General features: G+C 40.2%; 1 protein-coding gene across 1 annotated transcript in view; it reads right to left on the minus strand.

The window, feature by feature from the left end:
- Positions 1 to 22,264, minus strand: part of FSTL4 (follistatin like 4) — a 494,923-nt gene that overhangs the window by 344,104 nt on the left and 128,555 nt on the right. Inside the window, exon 3 of the mRNA XM_065409767.1 lies at positions 19,564 to 19,812. Coding sequence (XP_065265839.1) covers positions 19,564 to 19,812 — 249 coding nt within the window. The remainder of the gene's footprint in view (positions 1 to 19,563; positions 19,813 to 22,264) is intronic.

Consider the following 22,264-nt stretch of genomic DNA (forward strand, 5'->3'; position numbering starts at 1 on the left):
AGACCCAACTCTATTGAACACATCATTAGCAATGTATTGTAACAACATTTGAGACATCATTTAGCTTCCTGCATTCTTGAGGAATTTGAGTTCTAGATTTCCTGATTCCTTTGCCAGAAGTAATGACATCACAATCACAGGCCAATAAGGTTGAAAGAATAATTTTGCTCTAAACCCATTATCACACCTTTGTAATTTTCCTTCTGATTGAACATTTTAATAAAATTATTTGTGCATTAAGTTATGCCAGAATGAAAAAACAACAGTTTTCTTCAGTGTCCCCTATCTAATGATCTCTAATTACTGTATAAACAATGAATTAAGCCTCACAATTCAAGTACCATTGGTAAATATCATTAACCCCATTTTACACATGGAGAAACTGCAACACAAACAGTGAAAACTGACTTACATAAATTCACACATGCAAATAGAATTTAGATGGTGGACACCATTATAGAGTCAGTATTTACTAACAGAGACTATTCTGTAGTTTCTGAGATACTGCAGTGTGACCACAGGATGGTTACACCGAGAATGCCGCACTCAGGGCAGACTGCAAGAAATAGGGCAGACAATCCGCAAAATGCTGGTGGTTTATTTTATAATTAAATTCACTAAGCCAGTAACAAAAGAGCTTCTGCTGTACCACATTAGTAACCTAATTCACTATATGTGAGGTTCTTCTAATCCCAAAGGATCAGCCACTTACACCCAGGTCAATATGTATCTCAGATCTTACCCAAATATCTCGCTGTCAGCCAATCCTTAGTAAACGAACTAAAGATTTATTAATAAAAGAAAAGAATAGAGTTAAAATGGTTAATAGAGCATATACATACAAATGATTGCAAAGTCTTTATATCTGTTTTGTAGCAGTGACGGAATAGACTGCTGGCTTGCAAAAATCTGATAGCTTCCAAAAGATTGGAATGTCTTCAGTACATAGTTCAATATACTCCTTTTAGTTATAAATCCACAGTCCAAAGAATTAGAGCAGGAAAGAAGCAAAATGGAGATATCTCAGGTATCTTTTGTATCCTCTGCCACGTGCATGGCAATTTACTGTCCCAAACAAAGCCCACAGCACCTGTGTATGGAAAGTTACTGGCCCAAGATGGAGTCTAGGATCACATGAGCACATCACATGTCCTTACATGCTTTACTGACTCACAGGGGGGTGGCCATTGGCTCCTTGTCCTTGCTTTATGAGGCATCCCCTCAGGAAGACCTACTGGGCGGGATGAGATTCTTCAATGGCCCATTGTGAGAGCAGAGTGTCCTTAATGGGCCATCAATACATAGCTGTCTAGCCCTGATGTAAATCTGTCTAGGGGGCGTCACCCAGGAATACAACACATGTGTAAGATACAAGTACATAGCCAATATTCATAACTTCAGGTACAAAGATGATACATGTATATAAACAGGATAATCATACTTAGCAATTCATAACTTTTCTATTGATACCATATATGACATACTTTGTACAACATTTATGGAATTTGTGTGATAGTGGTAACAATAGTGATATAAATGGTCACCTTTCTGATACACAGCATCACATGCAGCCTTCCCTGTACAAAGAATAGGAAATAGCTTTTGACTGTTAGCAGTTGTCATCAAGAACTAACTTTTCAATAATAAACCCTGTATATGCCTTTCCAAAGGATTCGATTTACTGATGATCTGAAAAATGCCAACATTCTAAAGATTGAGTAAGGACTGGGAGCAAAAGATTTTACATTTTTTAAAAGAATTCAGCAGAGGTCCAGACAACAGTTTGCCTATGTCAATGAATGTTCACAACCATCAAAAAGAGCATGTATTCTGGCCTCCAAAAATAAGTAGTATCAACAATATGCAGAACGTACAGTACCCTAAGAAATCCTCTAGTATAGCCTGGTTTAATGTCAGGCCTGGTCTACACTGGCGGGGGCGGGGGAGCTAAGTCAGTCTAAGTTACGCAACTTCAGCTACGAAAATAGCGTAGCTGAAGTCGACGTACTTAGATCTACTTACCGCGGTGTCTTCATTGCGGTAGGTCGACTGCTGGCGCTCCCCCATTGACTCCACCTACACTTCTCGCTCCGGTGGAGTACCGGAGTCAACGGGAGAGCGCTCGGTGGTCAATTTATCGCGTCTTCACTAGACGCAATAAATCGACCCCCGCTGGATCGATCGCTCCGGAGGTAAGTGTAGACATGCCCTTAGTCACAAACATTTCCTTTAGGCAGGAAAGTAACAAGAATCCATTTGCACTAGGCAAGAAAATGCCAATGTGGGATATATCCATGCATGTCATACAGGAGTACAGTAGGGTCAGACACTTAAGGGAATTCTTGAAACTGTATATTTCTTTAGAATAATCCAACCACACTTTCCTTTCTCCAGCACTACCAGATGAATACAAGAATGGGCTTTTTTTTGTCTTGTCTACCTGGTTAGAAATTGTATGCATTGTTGTTGTAGCCATGTCGGTCCCAGGATATTAGAGAAGCAAGGTAGGTGAGGTAATATATTTTATTGGACCAATTTCTGTTGGTGAGAGAGACTTTCGAGCTTACACAGAACTCTTCTTCAGGTCTGGGAAATGTACTCAGTGTCACAGCTAACTACAAAGTGGAACAGAACGTTTAGCATAAGTAGTTAATACATATTTCAATGGACCATTCAGTCCCCATCCTCAAAGGAAACCTGCACAACACTTTCAAAAGACGAGGCTGGGAGCTTAAATTCATAACTTTGCCAGACACTAAAAATCATGGGCTGAATAGAGACAGTGGATTTATGGCTCATTGCAACAATCTACGACTCACTAACACACATTTACACACACACACACACACACACACACACCGCGCAGCTATCTCCCTTCCCTTCCCTTCCCCCCCTATGACTGGAGGGGCGATAACTGGCTACTTCACCTTGAATGGTCCCTTGAAATATGTGTTAACTACTTACACTAACCAATCTGTTCCACCTTGTATTTAGCTGTTTTCCAGACTTGAAGAAAGTTCTATGTAAGCTCAAAAGCTTGTCTTCTCACCAACAGAAGTTGGTCCAATAAAATATATTACCTCACCCGACCTCTCTGGTTAGAAATTGGCATGCAAGACCTCAGTCTGCAGTCAGTTGTTGTTATTATCTGATGGTTGTTTGGTGGCTTACATGCAATGAGCGGTCTCAGTCCATTTCCCAAAGGCTGCAATACTTCAAAATCAGCACCCCACGTTGGGGGGGGGGACCCAAAAAATCATACCATAGTAGGATACTAATTGCTCCCGTGACAAACTCTGCAGAGAAATAAGGGACTGATGAGATAGAAAGACTGCACTCTCTATGGCATTGAGGACACTCAGTGCTTTCCAGAACATTCTCTGTGCTTCCCAAGATCGGATCTTTTATGCACTGCTCTTCGTTTCCATTTTCTAATGTATGGGGAAGCCAGAAGTTAATTTTTCTTTGTGTATTGTGGCTAATATTACCCAGGTATGAAAATGAAAGACTAGCACCCCATCAGATAACAAGTGCACTAGAGAGCAGTACAAATGTTTTTATAGGAACACCAACTGGTAAGTGTGAGCCACATCCTGGCACCTTTTCCCACATCCTATGCTTTTAATTTCCCACCTATTTTCCCACATCTTTTGCTTTTATTTTCCCACCTCCCTCTGCTTTCATTTCATTTCTCATCTCAAGTGTTAATGCTAGGGATCAAAATAAGCTTCATTCTCACCTCTCAGCTTAAGTGAAAGGAATGCATTTCAGATGTTCCAATGCTGGTGTTTGAGTGGGATGAGTTTATGTTACCCTAAGGAATAATTAACTGCATTATGTAGCTCTACCCTAAACAATCACTGAGCTGCTGCTCCAGTTTATAAAAGCGGAGGCTATCTCATGCTTTCTCAATCTCCTACCATGTCATAAAAATTTAGAGTGAACTTTTCTTTTCAGATGTAAATGGCTCTTTAAAGCCCTGTTGTGTGTTTCAGTAACTATATAAACAGCAATGATACCCTCCCTTATGTTCATACATAATAGTGAACTGCCAAACTGAGCTTAATGCCTAGTTTGCTCAGAAGCAAGGGTGACAGATTGCATATTTCATAAATCGTGGGCTTACGTGACCCCAGTTCAACCAATCTGCTTTAAATTATAGGAGAGAAAGGACTCAGAATGAAAAATCCTGAGGTTTCCTTCCTTTAACTGTTGGCACTGCTGCAGAGACATCCCTTAATTATTTTGTACACTGGCTGATGCACAATGTGATAACACTAGGACCAATTCTGCCAGGTGTTACGCATCTATTGCAAACTTCCACTCCTGTTGTCTTTATGGATACCATGGTCACAGGCCCTCTAAAATCAAGACTGACAAGGATTCACAGATAGATACTTACATAAGATGAGATGAAACAGCTAAAATAGAAAGGAGTCCAAGAGTTAGGTCCACAGACGCGTATCAAGGATCCTGCTCATGAATGACGTACATCCCATTTAAAAGCAAACTTTATGCAACTTCGTAGAACAGCTCACATACTATATCAAGTATCAGAGGGTAGCCGTGTTAGTCTGTATCCACAAAAACAACAAGGAGTCCGGTGGCACCTTAAAGACTAACGGATTTATTTGGGCATAAGCTTTTGTGGGTAAAAAACCTCACTTCTTCAGGTGCATCTGAAGAAGTGAGGTTTTTTACCCAAAAAGCTTATGCCCAAATAAATCCGTTAGTCTTTAAGGTGCCACCGGACTCCTTGTTGTTCACATACGGTAATTCACCCACTGCTGCACTCCCCAAACACCACTGCCTTGAGATGGAGTTTTAAAAGCACAAGGAATGCAGGATGGGGACCATTTAGCTAAAATCACTTTTTTTTCCCCACCAGTTTCATCCGTGGTGCAATTTTTTATTTTCCATTACGGCTTTACTGACCATATCTGAAATCTGTCATCACATACAAGATTAGTCTGTGGCTGGCTGGATGCCAGTTCACTGCAATGTACATTTGGATTTCTTAGTGATGAACAGCATACAGACACCACACTTCTAGCTGGTTCCACTGAAGAGACGTCTTTACAATTAGCTTGAATAGTTTAACTTCCATGGGTGTCTATGAACATAATTCTCTATTGAAGAGATAGAGATATCCTATCAGCCTGTAAATTATATCAAATATTTGCTTCATTAACAATGATCCTTTTAGGAGGCGGGGGAGGGGGAAAGAGGTTCACTTGGAGTCTTCATTAGCTGTTTTTCCAATGTAATTGGATACTTTTCCTTCTTTTATCCACTGTCCTCCTATACTGTATCTGATGAAGTCCTTTGATTCCAGTTCTTTTTGCACCAGTGGGGTTGCCATTATAGGATGTAATGTTCCCAGACAAAGATTTCAGTAGAGGTAATGTGCATTAGACTCTAATCAGATGCTTTTGTTCTTTTATGATTCATCTTTGTTAGTCCAATTTGCATATGCTGTTGCACTCTGTGGGGACTTCATCTGTGTTGTTTCTTTTGATTTTCTTCCCTAGGTTCACATTTTCTGTTCTATTGGGGATTGTTACCTACTTTTAACTTTGAACGTGCAGGGCCTGATTCTTATGCAAGTCAAGTAATATCTTACTAGTTAAATAGTCCTACTGATTTCCGTTATAAGGGACTGCCTGACATGAGTAAGGGTATGTCTTCACTACCAGCCGGATCGGCGGGCAGCGATCGATCCAGTGGGGATCGATTTATCGTGTCTAGTCTAGACGCAATAAATCGACCCCCAAGCGCTCTCCCATTGACTCCTGTACTCCAGCTCCGTGAGAGGCACAGGCAGAGTCGACGGGGGAGCGGCAGCAGTCGACTCACCGTGGTGAAGACACCACAATAAGTTGATCTAAGTACGTCGACTTCAGCTATGTTATTCACCTAGCTGAAGTTGCGTAACTTAGATTTATCCCCTTCTCTTCCCCCTCCCCCAGTGTAGACCTGAGCTAAGACTGGAAGAATTGAGGAAGTACTTATTATTTAAATACTGAGTATGTTACAGAAGTCAAATAATTATGTTACTTGCAGAAAAAAATTGGCAAGAGAAATTTGAGTCTGCATTTTTTTTTGCAATGGAGACAATTTGTCCTCCTCTGTGAACTGATAAAATGATGTGCACTGGGGGTTTATTCAAGGACTTTTAAAAACTGAAAACCATCTGTCTGAGTTTCTGTGTTAAATGGGGATGTGCGGGATTAATCTACAAGAGGTGTCAAGGGGCATTCTCCCTAGAAAAACATTATATGTTTATTCCGATTCATCTCTGTTGTTTTTATTGTTAACATTTAAAAATGGATATAAAAGCATAAATACGTAAAAGAAAATTCATGAAAATAACTGTAATTCAATAAAAATATTTAAAGAGCAAAAATATTAGTACTTTAATATAAAAGGACAAGTCTAGAATCCTAATATAGCCTTTCCAATAAGGGACGATGGGGAAAGGGGAAGAGAGGGACAGCTATTGTGGACACAGTTTCTCTACTGAAAAGGGAAATATTTTCCTTGTACAAGATGAAATCCTAACTCCCCTGATGTCAGTGGGTGTTTTGCCACTGACTTCAATGCAGCCAGGATTTTATTCAGAGCACTTTAAGGCTATATTACACACCCTTGGTGGCAGCGTGTAGTATGCATATAACGAGACACAGCCGTGAAAAGCAGGCTGTCCCCATGCTGCAGTGTGTAGCGACATATGTCAGTGAAAGGGGAGAGAGGAGGCAGCGGGGAATGACTGACACCCACGCCAGAGTCTTTCCTTGCAGCGGGGAAGGGCTCCAGCAGCAGGGAGGCAGCAGGACACTACTCCACTAAAAAAACCAGTTTAGACAGGGAGGCAAGGCTTGGGAAAGTAGAGCGTATGTAGGGCATGCAATCGCATACATACCCGTGCCCTTCAGGTTTGGCTTTATTCTACTCACTTGAGCTGTGTCTCAACACTACCACAGCTATGTGTACCTGTGCTAGGGTAGCTATGTGTTCTATATACTGCCGTAGGATGAATCAAGTCTTCAGAGAGGAAGACGACAGCTGCATTTACAGTAAAGAATCTTCTTCATCAACACCTCGAAAAGGTCTATTAACTAATTCTAGTATTGGATACAGGAGGAAATATCCTCAGCTGAAGCTACACCAATTTACACCAAGTCAGAAATATGGTCCAAGAAGTATTTCTGTTTCTTGGGAACCAAGCTCCTGATCACCCCTTAGGACAGGGGTTCTCACAACAAATTTTTTGGTGGCCTCAAAGTGCGGCCATCAACTCTTGGTGGTGGCCGCACTGAGAAATTTTTCCTAAAATACTTAATTAACTTTAGGAAAAACAAATAAATATGCACATACATATGTCCAAATCATTCTAATTTATTGAATCTTTTTGCAGACTCAATAATAAAAATAATGTAGTTGTCTCTATTGTTTACTGAACCTAAACAGAATAGAAACACAAATAAGGTGCTCTGCAGGTTCTTGTCTCTTTTGTTGTTGTTTCTTTTGCTTTTTTGGTTGCTTTTTTTAAAAGACTTGCTAGCTAGTAAGTCTGCTGCTGTGAAAAGTGATTTTTTTTTTTTTAAAGGAGATGTCCTATCTCCTAGAACTGGAAGGGACCTTGAAAGGTCATCAAGTCCAGCCCCCTGCCTTCACTAGCAGGACCAAGTACTGATTTTGCCCCAGATCCCTAAGTGGCCCCCTTAAGGATTGAACTCACAACCCTGGGTTTAGTAGGCCAATGCTCAAACCACTGAGCTATCCCTCCCCCAAACAATATAGCCTCTTCAATGGGCATAGAAGATAGTTGCTTCTGGGTTCCCTATCTTCAAAGTGATGATACAGACTACTTACCAATATATGCTCTTTATCCTGGGACTCTGGGCGGGTAAAAGGAAATGGATGCCTTTACATAAGTATGCCTCAGTGCTTTGGAAGAATATTTAATCAAGGATGTTGGAGAAACAATACAGTAGGTTCAGGGTTAAAATGGGACTGGACACAGTTCTAGAAAATATACTGTTCTACCATGAACAATTCTTTATTGGGAGAGAGTGTGGATTGGATAGCTTAATAGGACTTTTCCATCTGCAACCTCTCTGATCTTAATCTCTCTCCATTCTGCAACACTATGAAGGTTTCTTTCTAATTATGAAAAGCTCAAGATTATCTTTGTAGGCTGATAGAAATCTTAGTGTTTGAGTGCAGGTGAGCTACAAAGCTACAAAGCTACAAACAATATTAACAAATATACAAACATACACATAACAAACTTTCACATCAGCAGACTTACTCAGTCCTGGCAAGCCCAGGGACAAATTAAGCCTTGGATGGGGAGGTTGGTAGGAGTAGTGGGGAAAAACATGACAGGCTGGTGGAGGCAGCATGGGGTCAGGGGTGATGGGGGTGTGAGCCTCGCAGCTGGGGGTTGGAGCCCGGTGGCCAGAGCCTGCTGCCTGCCACCCCAGGGCTGGAGCCCGACCCCACTGTCCCCAGGAAGGTGGGGAACTCACTAGCTGCCTGCTCCTCCAGCATTTATGTCTCCAGAAGGGGGGCGGTGTTCAACCCATGCTGGTGGCCCTGTGGGAGGGACCACTTCTTTGCCCCCTGTCCCCCATCACTGCCCAGGAGGCTGTGGCCGCAAGAAAAGCCACTGCTGGCTGCATGTGGCCCATTTGAGAAACGCTGCCTTAGGAGCTTCTAGTATGCACCCTGAATAGCTAGAGAGTCAATCCCAAAAAGATGAAGTCAGGAGAGGGTTCCCAGTTGAAGGGTTGGGGAGTAGAAGTTCTTTAGTTTTGCTGGTATTTAAAGAGAAAGCAGGAGAGAGAAGCAGCTGTACAGTGTCTATATATATATATATATATATATATATATATACCAGCTCTGTCAATAGCAAATAAATCTTTTAAGTGTAATTTTACTATACTAAAATATAGAAATACTACTATTTATTGTAGCTATCTAGTTTTACAATCCTAGAAATCCCTTAGATAGATGTGCTGGATACTGATAAGATCATTATTAAGAAGGCAATCCTACGTTGTGAAGATCTGAGCCTCTTTCTAAATGGGATTAATCTCATGCTTGCCACTAGTTCTCAATATGTTTTAGCTCCACTGGAGGCATCTGAACAAGTAATATTGTAAATTTAAAGTGGCAAATACTAACTGTCAGCCGGGACAGCTGTCATTGGAACACACATACAGTGATTTTTCCAGCTGGACAGCTACATAGTGTGAAACCAAATAGATTTCCTGGAAGTTTGTAAACCATTAAACAGAGCTAGTTCATATGTATTGAATTCAACCAAATATATGAACATCCTCTCAGAAATGTTTCAGAATGCTGAAGCCCCAAAACAAGCTGCTTCTAAGAGTGCAAGATACAGAAGCCAGCAAATAAGATACAGTCCTAAAAATAACACCATTTGGGACTGAATCAGTCTTATACAAGGCCAGCTGAAAGACACATTTGTGTGATTTGTTAACTGCCTGTGTGTGCTTTTTAATCATAGGCTTTGTAGCTCACCTGCACTCAAACACTAAGATTTCTATCAGCCTACAAAGATAATCTTGAGCTTTTCATAATTAGAAAGAAACCTTCATAGTGTTGCAGAATGGAGAGAGATTAAGATCAGAGAGGTTGCAGATGGAAAAGTCCTATTAAGCTATCCAATCCACACTCTCTCCCAATAAAGAATTGTTCATGGTAGAACAGTATATTTTCTAGAACTGTGTCCAGTCCCATTTTAACCCTGAACCTACTGTATTGTTTCTCCAACATCCTTGATTAAATATTCTTCCAAAGCACTGAGGCATACTTATGTAAAGGCATCCATTTCCTTTCACCCGCCCAGAGTCCCAGGATAAAGAGCATATATTGGTAAGTAGTCTGTATCATCATTTTGAAGATAGGGAACCCAGAAGCAACTATCTTCTATGCCCATTGAAGAGGCTATATAGAATTCCACACTGATTTTGTGCTAAATTCTGACCTTAGGCTCATGCATATGCTTCTCACTGATTTCATCTAAGCGCAAAATTTGGCAAAAGTTATGAGGTTGCAAATTGCTGCCAGGCCTTTGCTGCAAAATAAAATTATATACTAATGTAAAGGCACAACATCTATTTAGCTTATTGAAAAAATATTACCGACATTTGGGGGGGGGGGGGAGGGGATGGGAGGATGAGAGAGAGAGAAAACAGGATTGGAATAAGAATATTTGAGTTTGTTCATGAGCCCATACATCTCCAATTTTCCAGTTAAATTGCTGTCAGATAAAATAAAATTAGAGATGTGGTATAGCCTGGACGGAATCAAAATATGGATAAGGAAATCAGCATAGCACCGTGCGTATGTAATGGAACGGTCAAGAATTTGGTCAAGCTAGTGGCATTGAATGCATACAGTAGTACAAATTAAATCTGACACGCTATAGTGTAAAGTCACTGCAAATCCCAGCAAGAAAAACTGAGCTTTGTATAAAATGCAGTATAATAGGATGAAGGGGGTATGTCAGAATCTGACAACAGTATACGCGAAGAATGAAGCAGGGAAAGTCAATGCAGCTCTTCATTCTGTAACATAGGTTCGACTGACAGGGGAGCATTTCAAGACTGCCGATCTTGCAAAAAATAAATAAAAAAATCCATGAAAAGGCAACAACATATCTCTAACTGGAAGAAAAATCTTCTAATGTGGGTACATTGCAAGGAAAGTAAATTGTTACCAAGTGTTTGAAGAAAGTCATAAATTAGGGGAGAAAATAGAAAGGAATTACAGCAAGAGGAATAGTGTATGCATAGTATTTGCCACACAAAAATAGTGAGAGACAAATGAGTGAAGACACTAAGGGGGTGTAAAGAAAAAGAAGAAAAGAAAAATGAACCAAAGTGGAAATAAAAGAACTTCTGCTATGGGAAAACAAAGTAAGGATGGCAATTCACTGTGCTAAAAAATTATTTTGCTGTGTTGCCAAAGTGTGTCTGTGCATCTACTTTAATAGAAAAGTCATAGATCAAAAGTGCATTTCAAATAAGTGGAACAGCTGTGATGGTGAATGGGGATATTTTTGATTGTCCATAATTAATATTTTTTTTCTAAAAGACAAAGGAATTTCATTCTTGTGTATTTTATTGCCCAATTACAATCACTAAGCAGTTAGTGTCACAGTTTCAGGGCAACTGCACCTGCATTCCATGGTTCACCAAGGATACCTGCCTTAGACTTCTGGCTTTCAGCCATTACCTTTCTTGGGCAGACACCCATGTTTCACTCACTCCTGACCAGGGATTTTAAGGTTGCGTAGCTTACTCCCTTACACTGTGATATCCCCAGCAAGCCAGACTGCCTAAAAAGCCCAGGGCCTGCACTTTGCTTTCTCTCCAAGGGCTATGAACAGCGTATTGCCCATAGTTATAAGTTACCACACAGCTCCTTCTAAGCAAGCACATTTATTCTATTTGTACAACTGTACTATTAGTTAGAAAAGCATCAGAGTCCCACTGGCCCCTCTGGAGATCAGGAACGTGAATTGTCATCCAGAGTTTGTGTTCAGATTAAGTCTTGTGGGGATCCAACTTCCTGTTGGGGAGCAGAATTGCCCTTCTCCAGTTCTCCATTAGCCTGTGCCTAGCTTCCACTTTATTCTTCCAGTATTTCCCTAGAACTCATCTTTGAGCATTCTAGGATCTCATGTAGGTGTCTGTCCACCTGGATCATCTCTTGGGCGCCAGACTGCTGCTCAATTCCAATTTTGCATATAACGTACTCCATGATGCCTTATGGTAAGGTCTTACAAAAACAAAATTTTGATGTATCCTGAACATTTTTACTGATATAATGTATTGGTTGTCCACGCTCTCCATCCATTGAGCAAGTCTGTTTGCCAATCAACCAGATTACTGTCAGATAATTTGGTCCACCTACAGTGGACTGAAACAACTTAAGTACTAACTTAACTGCCATCTGCTGGTGCTATTAAATGTTGTGATACTGGGACTGAGGAGCCAATACTGGGAAAAAGGGAAACAAAATATAAATTCACTAGGATTAATCTTAAATCATCTTCCATGGATTTCCTGACATGAATGCCTCCAGGGATGATTAATTCTTCTCCATGAAGGCTTAGTGGAAAGCCATCAAACCCTTATTCCCTGGAAAGAGGTGGGGTATCCTTTAACTTTTTCACCAAAAAAAAAAAGGGGGCATAAATATAAGCTATGAGAGAGATCTCTGCCCAGGAAACTAACTGCTTTGCATAAGAAATAAAATGACCCCATGAGAACTGCACAGGCTGTCATTGAGACTGGTAGTAAGAAAAAATGCTGGGATGAAGGCAGAGTTAGCTTAGGACTTTAAATATCCTTTATTTTCCCATTGTCCAGATTCCATCCCAGTTTTGCATTCATCATCCTAGTAACTATAATAGTACAGAATAAACTGCCAATGATGTAATATGAATCAATCTGTCCTTATACAATGCTATCCCTAAAAGCAACACATCTGAGCACTTCACAGATCAAGAACAGAAACAAATTTTTAAAAAAGCAAAATAAAAATAAACAAAATGAAGAAACCAACATCTTAGACACTATCTTTGTTATCTTTTAGTAAGTGTAGACCTTGCTCAGACATTGAAATGTGGTTGATCTGTAGTTATGTGTAAAGGCCATCAAGTCTGACATTTAGATAATTGGATAAACTGGCAGACCATAAGGATTCAATCTATAGTGTTATCCAGATACTGCTACTTGGGGATTTTAATCTTAATTGAAGAAGCCAACAGGAAAAAGCACCTTGAAGAAGTCCTCTCGTCAACATAATCTTACTCAAATAATTAAAGTATCTACTTATGTTGATTATAGAAAACAAATAGAGAGCCCTTGCAGACTGACTGAGATAAACTTCATCTCTAGTTCAAACAGACCAGTTTGCACTTTCAGGCTCTGTTCTCCAACCACCGAGACGTAACAGTGCAAACAGCTACATCTATTATTCCAGTATATACATTTATCAGCCTAATAGTTATTATTATTAATATTATTGTGATCGTAGACCGCCGCAATCTATACGAGGGCTGAAGGAGTGATCGATCAAGGTGATCATGCTGAATATTATTGTGCTAGGTGCTGTGGAAACACACATTAAGAGACAGTCCATGCTCCAGAATCTTACAGGCCAAACAGATAAGACAGATAAAGGGTGGATTAATGGAAGCATTATTATTCCTGGTTTACAGATAGAAAACCAAAGCATAGAGGGATTAGGGGTGTGACTGCATTGCAATCAGAGGTGTGACTGCAGCACAAATAGACATACTCACGCTAGCTGTGATCTAGCTAGTCCAAGGGAAGCCACAGTAGAATGGGCAGCAGCACAGCCTATACAAACCCACCCAGGACCCTGAGTACGTATGTACTCGAATGACTAGCCCATGATGCTGCAGCTTCCCTGCTATTAGGTATGTCTACACAGCAATCACTGGTTTGATTGCTTCTTGTGGAGACATACCGCAACTAGTTTTAATCTAGCTAGCCCAGCAGTGAAGCCATGGCGGCATGGCTGTACAAGCCCGCCTGGAACCCTGGGTAATTACCCAGGCAGCTAGCCCATGCCGAAGCCTGCACTGCCACAGCTTCACTTACTATTGGTACTCAAGCTAGTAGATCAAAGCTAGCTTGGGTAAGTCAACAACATGCTGCAGTCACGCCTCCGATTGCTGTGTAGGGATACCCTGGCCAAGGTTACCTGGGAATAGAACCCAGGTCTTCTGCATCTCAGTCCAGTGTTTTAACTATAAGAGTATCCTTCCTCTAATAGACACATGGTAAGTGGCTCTTTATACATTTTGACTGGAGTATTTTATTTCCCAATATCTGTAAAATCGATTTTTTTTTTTCTTGTCTTGTTTTTTGCCTGGGCGTGAGAGTTTTTTCACATAACGCCTATTTGCTGAAGAGTGACTCTAAACATTGCTCCATTGCTGAAAGTTTAAGGGTTTATTGAAACTGAAACACAAAACTACTCGAAAAAAGCAACAGAGTCTCCTGTGGCACCTTTAAGACTAACAGCTGTATTGGAGCATAAGCTTTCGTGGGTGAATGCCCACTTCGTCGGATGCAACAAGTGGGCATTCACCCACGAAAGCTTATGCTCCAATACATCTGTTAGTCTTAAAGGTGCCACAGGACTCTCTGTTGCTTTTTACAGATCCAGACAAACACGGCCACCCCTCTGATACAAAACTACTCCTTTCTGACATAATTTCATGGTGTATTCAGAAAACTATTCAAGCATGACACTGTATCACATTAGATATAATGCCGCCATTGCAAGGACACCGATTACTGAAATAAGAACTCATTTTCTTCAACAGTATATAAAATTAAGAACGAATACAAAACTGGTTCAAAAACATAATTTTAAAAGGGCAGACTATATGCAAGTATGAAAAAAACATTCCAACAACTTTCTAATGAGGAGGGAGAGTACAAGGCCTAATTTTCAAAGCTGCAGCTACATTGACTTCAACTGAATTTGTCAGGGTTTCGCACTTCGGGAAATAGCTCACTAGCTCACTTGTTGAACCTGCTCTTTTTTGGAACGTGAAGATCCACTCTGGTACTCAGTCTGGAAAAGCCAGTATCTCTTATCTTATAACTGGCTATGTTGTATGTGGAACTAGAGCACAGGGAATGGATATTCATCTCAAGGACAAAGTATGTAACTTGTAAATTACTTTGGCTCCCACTAATACGTTATTGAGGGAAAATGCCATAGATCAATTCATTCCAGTACTATATTTAATTAAATAAGGATCAGCATAAACTCCATGAGTAGAAACATTCGATTACTCTTCTAGGGCAAAATGAGATATCAGCATGTTGCCCTGTTTCCAGTATTTCCAAAGATATATCAATAAAAATGAAGCTTTCATAAACTAATGTGTATACGCAAAGTAGTTTGTGAATGGTTTATTTTCTACAAACAAAACAGCATCAACAATATTTATAGAAATAGACCTAGGCAGATTCAAAAAGTTTGTGGTTTGAGCATTGGCCTGCTAAACCCAGGGTTATGAGTTCAATCCTTGAGGGAGCCACTTAGGGATCTGGGGCAAAATCAGTACTTGGTCCTGCTAGTGAAGGCAGGGGGCTGCACTCGATGACCTTTCAAGGTCCCTTCCAGTTCTAGGAGATAGGATATCTCCATAAAACAAACACATTCCACTGACCCACATGTATTTTATTCTTGTATATCTGCCTTAAGACTCTCCCTTTTCATGCTTAGTATTTTTTTAAAAACTTTCTGTCCCTTGTAAAACAAGCTACATTGATTCTGAGCAGGGCCGGCTCTGGCTTTTTGGCCGCCCCAATCAAAAAAAAACGGGGCGGCCAGAACGGAAAAGCAAAAAAACAACAACAACCTGCGGCGCGGCCGGAGCGCGGGTGCAGGGGGACCGGCTGGGGGGGGGGAGGGGGAGGGAGCGGGCGGGAGAGAGAGAGAAGGGGGCGGCCAGGGCTACAGCAGGGGCGCTGCCATGCGGCCCCTCCCGCTGCGCTGCCTCCTGCCGCCTGCCGCGAGGGCTCCGCTCCGGTCGGCGGGGAGGGAAGGAAGAGGACTGCCCTGCAGGGCGCTCTGGTTCTCTGCGCCGCTGCCCCCTACAGGGCGGCCGGAGCGGAACAACAACAACAACAAAAAGTGGCCGTGCTGCCCTAGGCTTGGGCAGAATGCCGCCTCCAACAATCTGCCGCCCCAAGCACCAGCTTGTTCAGCTGGTGCCTGGAGCCAGCCCTGATTCTGAGTCTAATTAGCGTCTAATGACAATGTATCACACTTGAAAGATGGGAGTGGCAGCCATTTCTCCCTCATTAAAGATGGAAGGATGGTCCAGTGATTAGGGCAGGGTACAATTCCCTGCTCTGCCACAGAATTCCTATGTGACCTCAGCAAGTCACTTAGTCTCTCTGTGTCTCAGTTTCCCTTCTCTAAAACAGGAGTAATAGCACTTCCCTAACTCACAGAAGGATTGTGAGGGCAAAGACATTAAATATTATGAGGCATTCAGATACTATGGTAATGAGGGTCATAGAAGTGGCAAAAATAGACATATTTCTGCCATTGAATCCAACTTTTTTTCAAAAATACCCTTCACTATTATCACATACAAACACTTATCAATAAACAAGGGGTGATGAATAGTTCTGCAGACATTCAAATACTTCTGAATATCAAGTGTCCAGTGATCTGAAGATAAAGGAATTATTCTCATACTTGACCACCTAATTACCACTGGGAAATCTGGAACACCCCACACATACCTCTCTTCTGGTACCCGGAGCTACATTTGATAAATGTAATTTTCAGCTACACTTTATGTTCAGTAGTGTGTGCTCTGTACAGCATGTCACATTGGATTGGAAATAATCTGTGACTGCTCCCAGGACATTGCGTTATATCACATGGCTTCTGCTAGTGCAAGCTCTCTTGATTTGTGACCTTGTGGTACATTACCTAAGAAAATATGCTTTAAAAATCATGGAGCACAGCTCCCTTCAAGATCTGGCCCATTATAATGGACATGTGTTTGGAAGGAATTGGCTGTAGTTATGAATAAAATAGTTGAGTATTTATATTTCCTGTTCGCAACTAGACTCTCATTTAACATCTTTATAATTTAATGATGGTCGTGTTTAAAGGCTGATCAGGGTCAGACCTTATTGTGAGAGCTGTTGTAGAAACAGGGAGTAAAAGAAAGCTGACAGACAGCTTATCATCCAAACCCTTGATCCTACAAATGAATCTGTGTGGGGGTATCCTTTGTGCCTGTGTGAAGTCTCACTCACTTCAATGGGGCTCCACATGGACAAAATGGGTCCAACAATGCAGAACTGATTGCAGGATGGGGGTCTAATGTATGAAACAGAAATACCCATATTGTTCAGTTATCTGTATCTACAGTATGAGTTATTACAGAGCAGCTAAATCTTTACTTTAAACCCATTCTAATCCTTATGATAATCATGCTGCAATGACCAATATAATAATCTCCCTAAACTTCAGGCATATCAGATAGAAGGTAACAGAGGAATTAACAAAAGAAGAGAGAACTTGGCAAAGACTAGTTGTAGAAAGGGTTTTCTAATGCCATCTGATCTTCATGAATCAGATATATTTAAGCAGCAGTGTGAGTTATACCTCTAAACCTCTCCCTCTTTTCTCAGATTAGTTGCTGACACCAACTCTAAGTCTTTGCTGGTGTAAACTGTTATAGATCCATTTACATGAATGGAGTTGTGCCAATTTGCACAAGCAGAGAATTTGGTCCACTTAATTTTCTTTCTCCTTGTACAAGGAATGCTGTTTGGATGGCTCATGATGATATTGGGGAGGCTAGATATAATCCCTGATATGGAAGGCAAATTCTAAAAGAGACATTTATAGTTGTGCTCTGACAACAGTTTCCTAGTTGGTAGGTAGCTTTCTGTCTGAAAAGGCAATTCTGTTTCCTACATTCTGGTTCTCACAATGTTTCTGTCTTGAAAATTTCACAGGTTAATGAGTGGAGAAGTACAGTTTCCAAAAGAGAGAGTGTACATCAAATTTAAATAAACACAGAAGAGACTACACCATTAAAATTATTTTAGAGTAATGCAAAGCTGATTGGATACACAGACCCAAAGTCAGAGCTGTTGTAAGCAGGTACAACACCATTAGGACTGGAGTCTGCCTACCAAATCTTATTAGAATTCCTGATTTCTCTCAATTCAATTTCCCCCAATTTTTATGCTATCCCATAATTCTGAATGAGAGTTATACAATCCAGGTAGAGCTGAAATTGTGAGGTATTACAGGTACTCATTATGAACTGTCCCTGTTGTAAACGAAAGTAACACCTTTCAAGTCAATGGAGTCATGCTGGTATAAAACTAGCGTGAGATAGAATCAGGTGCTTAGTCCACATAATTTGCTTTTGAACTGGTCCAAATGAATTCAGAGGTTAACTTGTATTAGACATGAATCAAAATTTTCAGAAGTGGCCACTTGTTCCAAGTGCCTCAACTTCTGGATGCCCAACTTGAGACACACTGGTCCTGATTTTTAGAAGTCCCGAATACCTGCAGCTTGATGTAATAGACCATTTGAAAGACATTTGCAGCAATTATCCTGCAGAAACTGTTTCTTCACAGTAATTATCAAGAGGTAGGTTCTCTGATCTCTGTCAATTAACCAGTTTCCAAAAACTTCAATGATATCTAAAGGAATGCCAATGAATCTGGCTGAGTGTAAAGAAAAGAAAAACACTTTTTTTCAGGAGCACCGCGTGTATTCCCTGTTGCATTGCTCAATACCAAGGTCACTTCTAATTGAACTGGGAAGAAAGAAAAAATAGAAATCACAGAGATGATGAAGGACAATCATAAGTGGCGGGGGGGGGGGGTCTGGAGGAGAGTTCCATTTGTGTTAACTTTAACTCTTACCACTAATTCTGGTAGAATCCAGATTTTAATTGCTTAAGTGAATTGTTCACGACCTGCATTTTGGCTATGTCAGATTTTTCTGCAGGGGACATACATTTATTCAGCCATGCAGCTGTTCCAAGACTGGCATCACTGCTTCTGCCACTGTCAGAACAGACAACATTTGTGAATAGTGGTGTGTGCATTATAACTTCTAGGGTGACTCTGTCTGTGGGAGCATCTCACTCCAGGATGCCTTAGCCTTAGGACATACACCTGCCCAATAAAAAATGAAGTATTTATGAGTTAAATTGACCTGCTAATTATTCCTCCCATCTTGTCAAGTCTTGGTCATGACAGTTTTAGCCTATTATTTCTCATATATACACTCACTATATCCCCCCATCCCTCTCATCTCATCCCAGTATTTCTTCCTCTCATTGCTGGCACAACACCAGTGATCCAAATGCCATAGAAAATAATTAACTGGATGTATAGCCAAATATCATCAATACAATTCTTTCTTGATTGTTGCTGAAACATCCCTAGCACATCCACAAATCCTCTAATTCTCACCTACTGTGCAATCCATTGCCAAAGCCCCAATAACATGGGACCAATACACTGTAAGTTTCCCCATTCAGTTATATGAGAAAATTATGACTTTCTGTTCCCCTCACAGAGCACTTACTATTGCCACAACAACCCTTATGTAACAAAGTGTACTATTTTTAAGGTGTTTGACTTGTTCAAAGCCTTACAAAACAAATGCCATAGTAAAATGTTATTACATTGGAAATTATTAAGTTCCTACTGACTACAATGCATACAATGTATACAATGATGTTAATTATTTACCAGTTACCAGTCTGATTTCATTCTGGTATTTCATTCCAATGCTCATGGATTTAACAGCTTCATAAAGTGTTGTGCTGGAATAAATCATCCTTCAAAAATGTATCTCTTAGAAATAATATGTAGCACACAGTCATTTATCACGATTGAGGTAAGATGGACAATGGAAACTCTATAGCTTTATATATATATATATATAAATATATAAAAAATGATATCCTACCTTTGAAGAAACAGTCTTTGCTGTGGATAATGTAGATTTTCTTCCTCTGCAAGCATGAGGCTCGGTGGAGTTCACAGTGATTTTCATAAAATTTGCCATCAGATCCACATACTGGCATATAACTGGGCTTGCAGTCTTCTAGGCATTTGCATTCAGGCTGATTAGTCTCCTTGTTAACAACACACTTACTTCCCCGGCCACAGTACTTTTTTTCACATGATGCATGTAGGCCATCTTGCCCATAAAGCACTGAAAAAGTAGAAAGTTTAAACATTAACTATATTTGCTTAACAGGATTTAATTGGTCTTTTGTTTTAGCATGTACATTGCAAGCTTAGTGGATATAAGGATTCCAAGGATACATGGGCATCCTATGGACAATATTGCAACTGTGATATGGAGAGTATCTTCATACATAGGCTAGCAGTTCTACAGCCCCCATTCAGCAATGCATTAAAGTGCATGCTTAAGTGGTTTGCTGAATAGTGATGGGCATAAGAATGTGCTTAAAGATAAGCATGTGCTTTGCTGAACCATGGTCTTCAGTGACTAAATACCTATACTATGTTCATTCTGCAGTTCTGATGTGGTATTTTAAGACTTTGTTGGGATTATCTCCTTCCTTCCCAACTTAAACACTGAAAAAGCAATGTCTATTGACCTGTATAAGCATCAATGACCAAACTAGATGCGGATCTCTTTTTCTGGTAAAACTAACGGTTGTTGAATTCAAAGAAGTCTACTCAGGTGTCACTCACTTGGCCCTCTCATCTGACACTGGCAGAACCCACAGTGGCTAGCAATGACACAATTAAGACTCTGAGAGCTGGTGACAATTGAACAAAGAAAGAAAAAAATGTGTCCGACCGACCCATAGCCGGGGTCAAAGATTAATCATTTTTGTATAGGGTGGAATTAATCATGTTAATGTACAAGCTTAACGTTGTGGCTGATGCTTTCGTTCACATTGGCTGTACCGTATATTGGGGTTGGTTAGTTCTTTAACTTCATTCTTGTATTTTGCATTACTTAGTTATATGCAGGAAAGATACCTATTGCTGGACCTCTTATAAATGTATTAAATAGATATCAATAAATAACTCACTCTACAAAAACAAAACAACAGATATTTATTAACTATTGGTTAATCCATTGCTTTTATTTCATTTTTATATCATAATAAATATCATAATAAACAAATCACTCAGAGACTCTAACCATGCAAACCTCCATTTAGCACCCCAGGTACTATGGGCCAGACACACTGATATCCTTATCTAGGTTGGTTATCAGCTTCCTACATGGGTGACATTTTCAAAAGTGCTCAAGGTTGACCTAACTCTGCTCCATTCAATGGAATTACTAATGGAGTTAAGTGCTTCCCACTATGAGTGAATTAATGGAGATCTCCTAGAACTGGAAGGGACCTTGAAAGGTCATTGAGTCCAGCCCCCTGCCTTCACTAGCAGGACCAAGTACTGATTTTGCCCCAGATCCCTAAGTGGCCCCCTCAAGGATTGAACTCACAACCCTGGGTTTAGCAGGCCAATGCTCAAACCACTGAGCTATCCCACCTCCCATCAGCATCCGGCCCTATGTAAATATAACAATAAATAATGTCTAGTGTCTTTTAGGTATTAGCACAATATGATGAACTGAACATTACTTGCATTTTCTATTGTTTGATATTATTATAATCCTAGGAGATTTAATTCTAGACTGCACCTAAAATTTCTGCACTGAGCAGCTTACAACAGACCTATTATTACTATAATTTATAGAGGACAGGGTATTTTGAAATAAGCCACTGTACAAAGAGTAATAACTAGCATTACACTCAATTATGAGTTTTGGAAAATTAGAAGATCACTGCGCTGCATTAATTGTAATAAGCATAAAGTTGAGAATTACAAAGGGATGTTGCAGAAAGTATAATTAAAACATGAAGGTAATTTGGTAACCAACATTTTACTGCAAGCTTTAATTAATCTCCCTTGTTGCCCATTTATGATTTCCCAATACTACATGCTGATAGAAAATGCAACAGTGTTAAAAGCAAGACCTCCGGATCCACTGCAAACACCAAGGGGTTAAAAATAGTTGTACAAAATGCAAGTCAAAGTTTCCACATGTAACAAAACCCATTTTTGCTTGCTCCTTGTTAAGTTTTTGTGTTTATCACTGTACATTCGAAAGGAAAAGAATCTGTTATTGGAGGATTAACTATTTGACTCAATAACTCATTAAAATTCCTGCACCTTGGCAGGCTAAGAAATATTGACTTTTTCCTGACCCGTAATAAACTAGAAGGTCAAAAGTGTCTCTGAGCAGTTTAAAAAGTACAGTCCCTCAGAGGGATATCTGAATATCCTCTATTCACTTCACTAATTGTTCAGCATGTCTCTTCAAACTATCCACAGCAATACACATATTGTGACCTCTACATGACCTACTGTCAAGGTCATCTATAATTACAGTATCTATTGTACATTTGTCAGAACAAAGGTCTCGATGTTTGAGTGAAGAAACCCTGTTAAACTTGCATTATTATAGTTGCTTGACTTGTTCAACAGAACGTGGCACACTAGGAAATGCATGTCAGCATTTGCTGGTGCCGTTTAAGATAAAATATTTATTTTAGATTACATTTTTTGTGTTTTGTTTGTTTGTTTTTTTGATTCTGGTAAGATAATTGACCTCC

This window comes from Emys orbicularis, chromosome 8 (genome assembly GCF_028017835.1).
Source record: "Emys orbicularis isolate rEmyOrb1 chromosome 8, rEmyOrb1.hap1, whole genome shotgun sequence".
Lineage (NCBI taxonomy): Eukaryota > Metazoa > Chordata > Testudines > Emydidae > Emys > Emys orbicularis.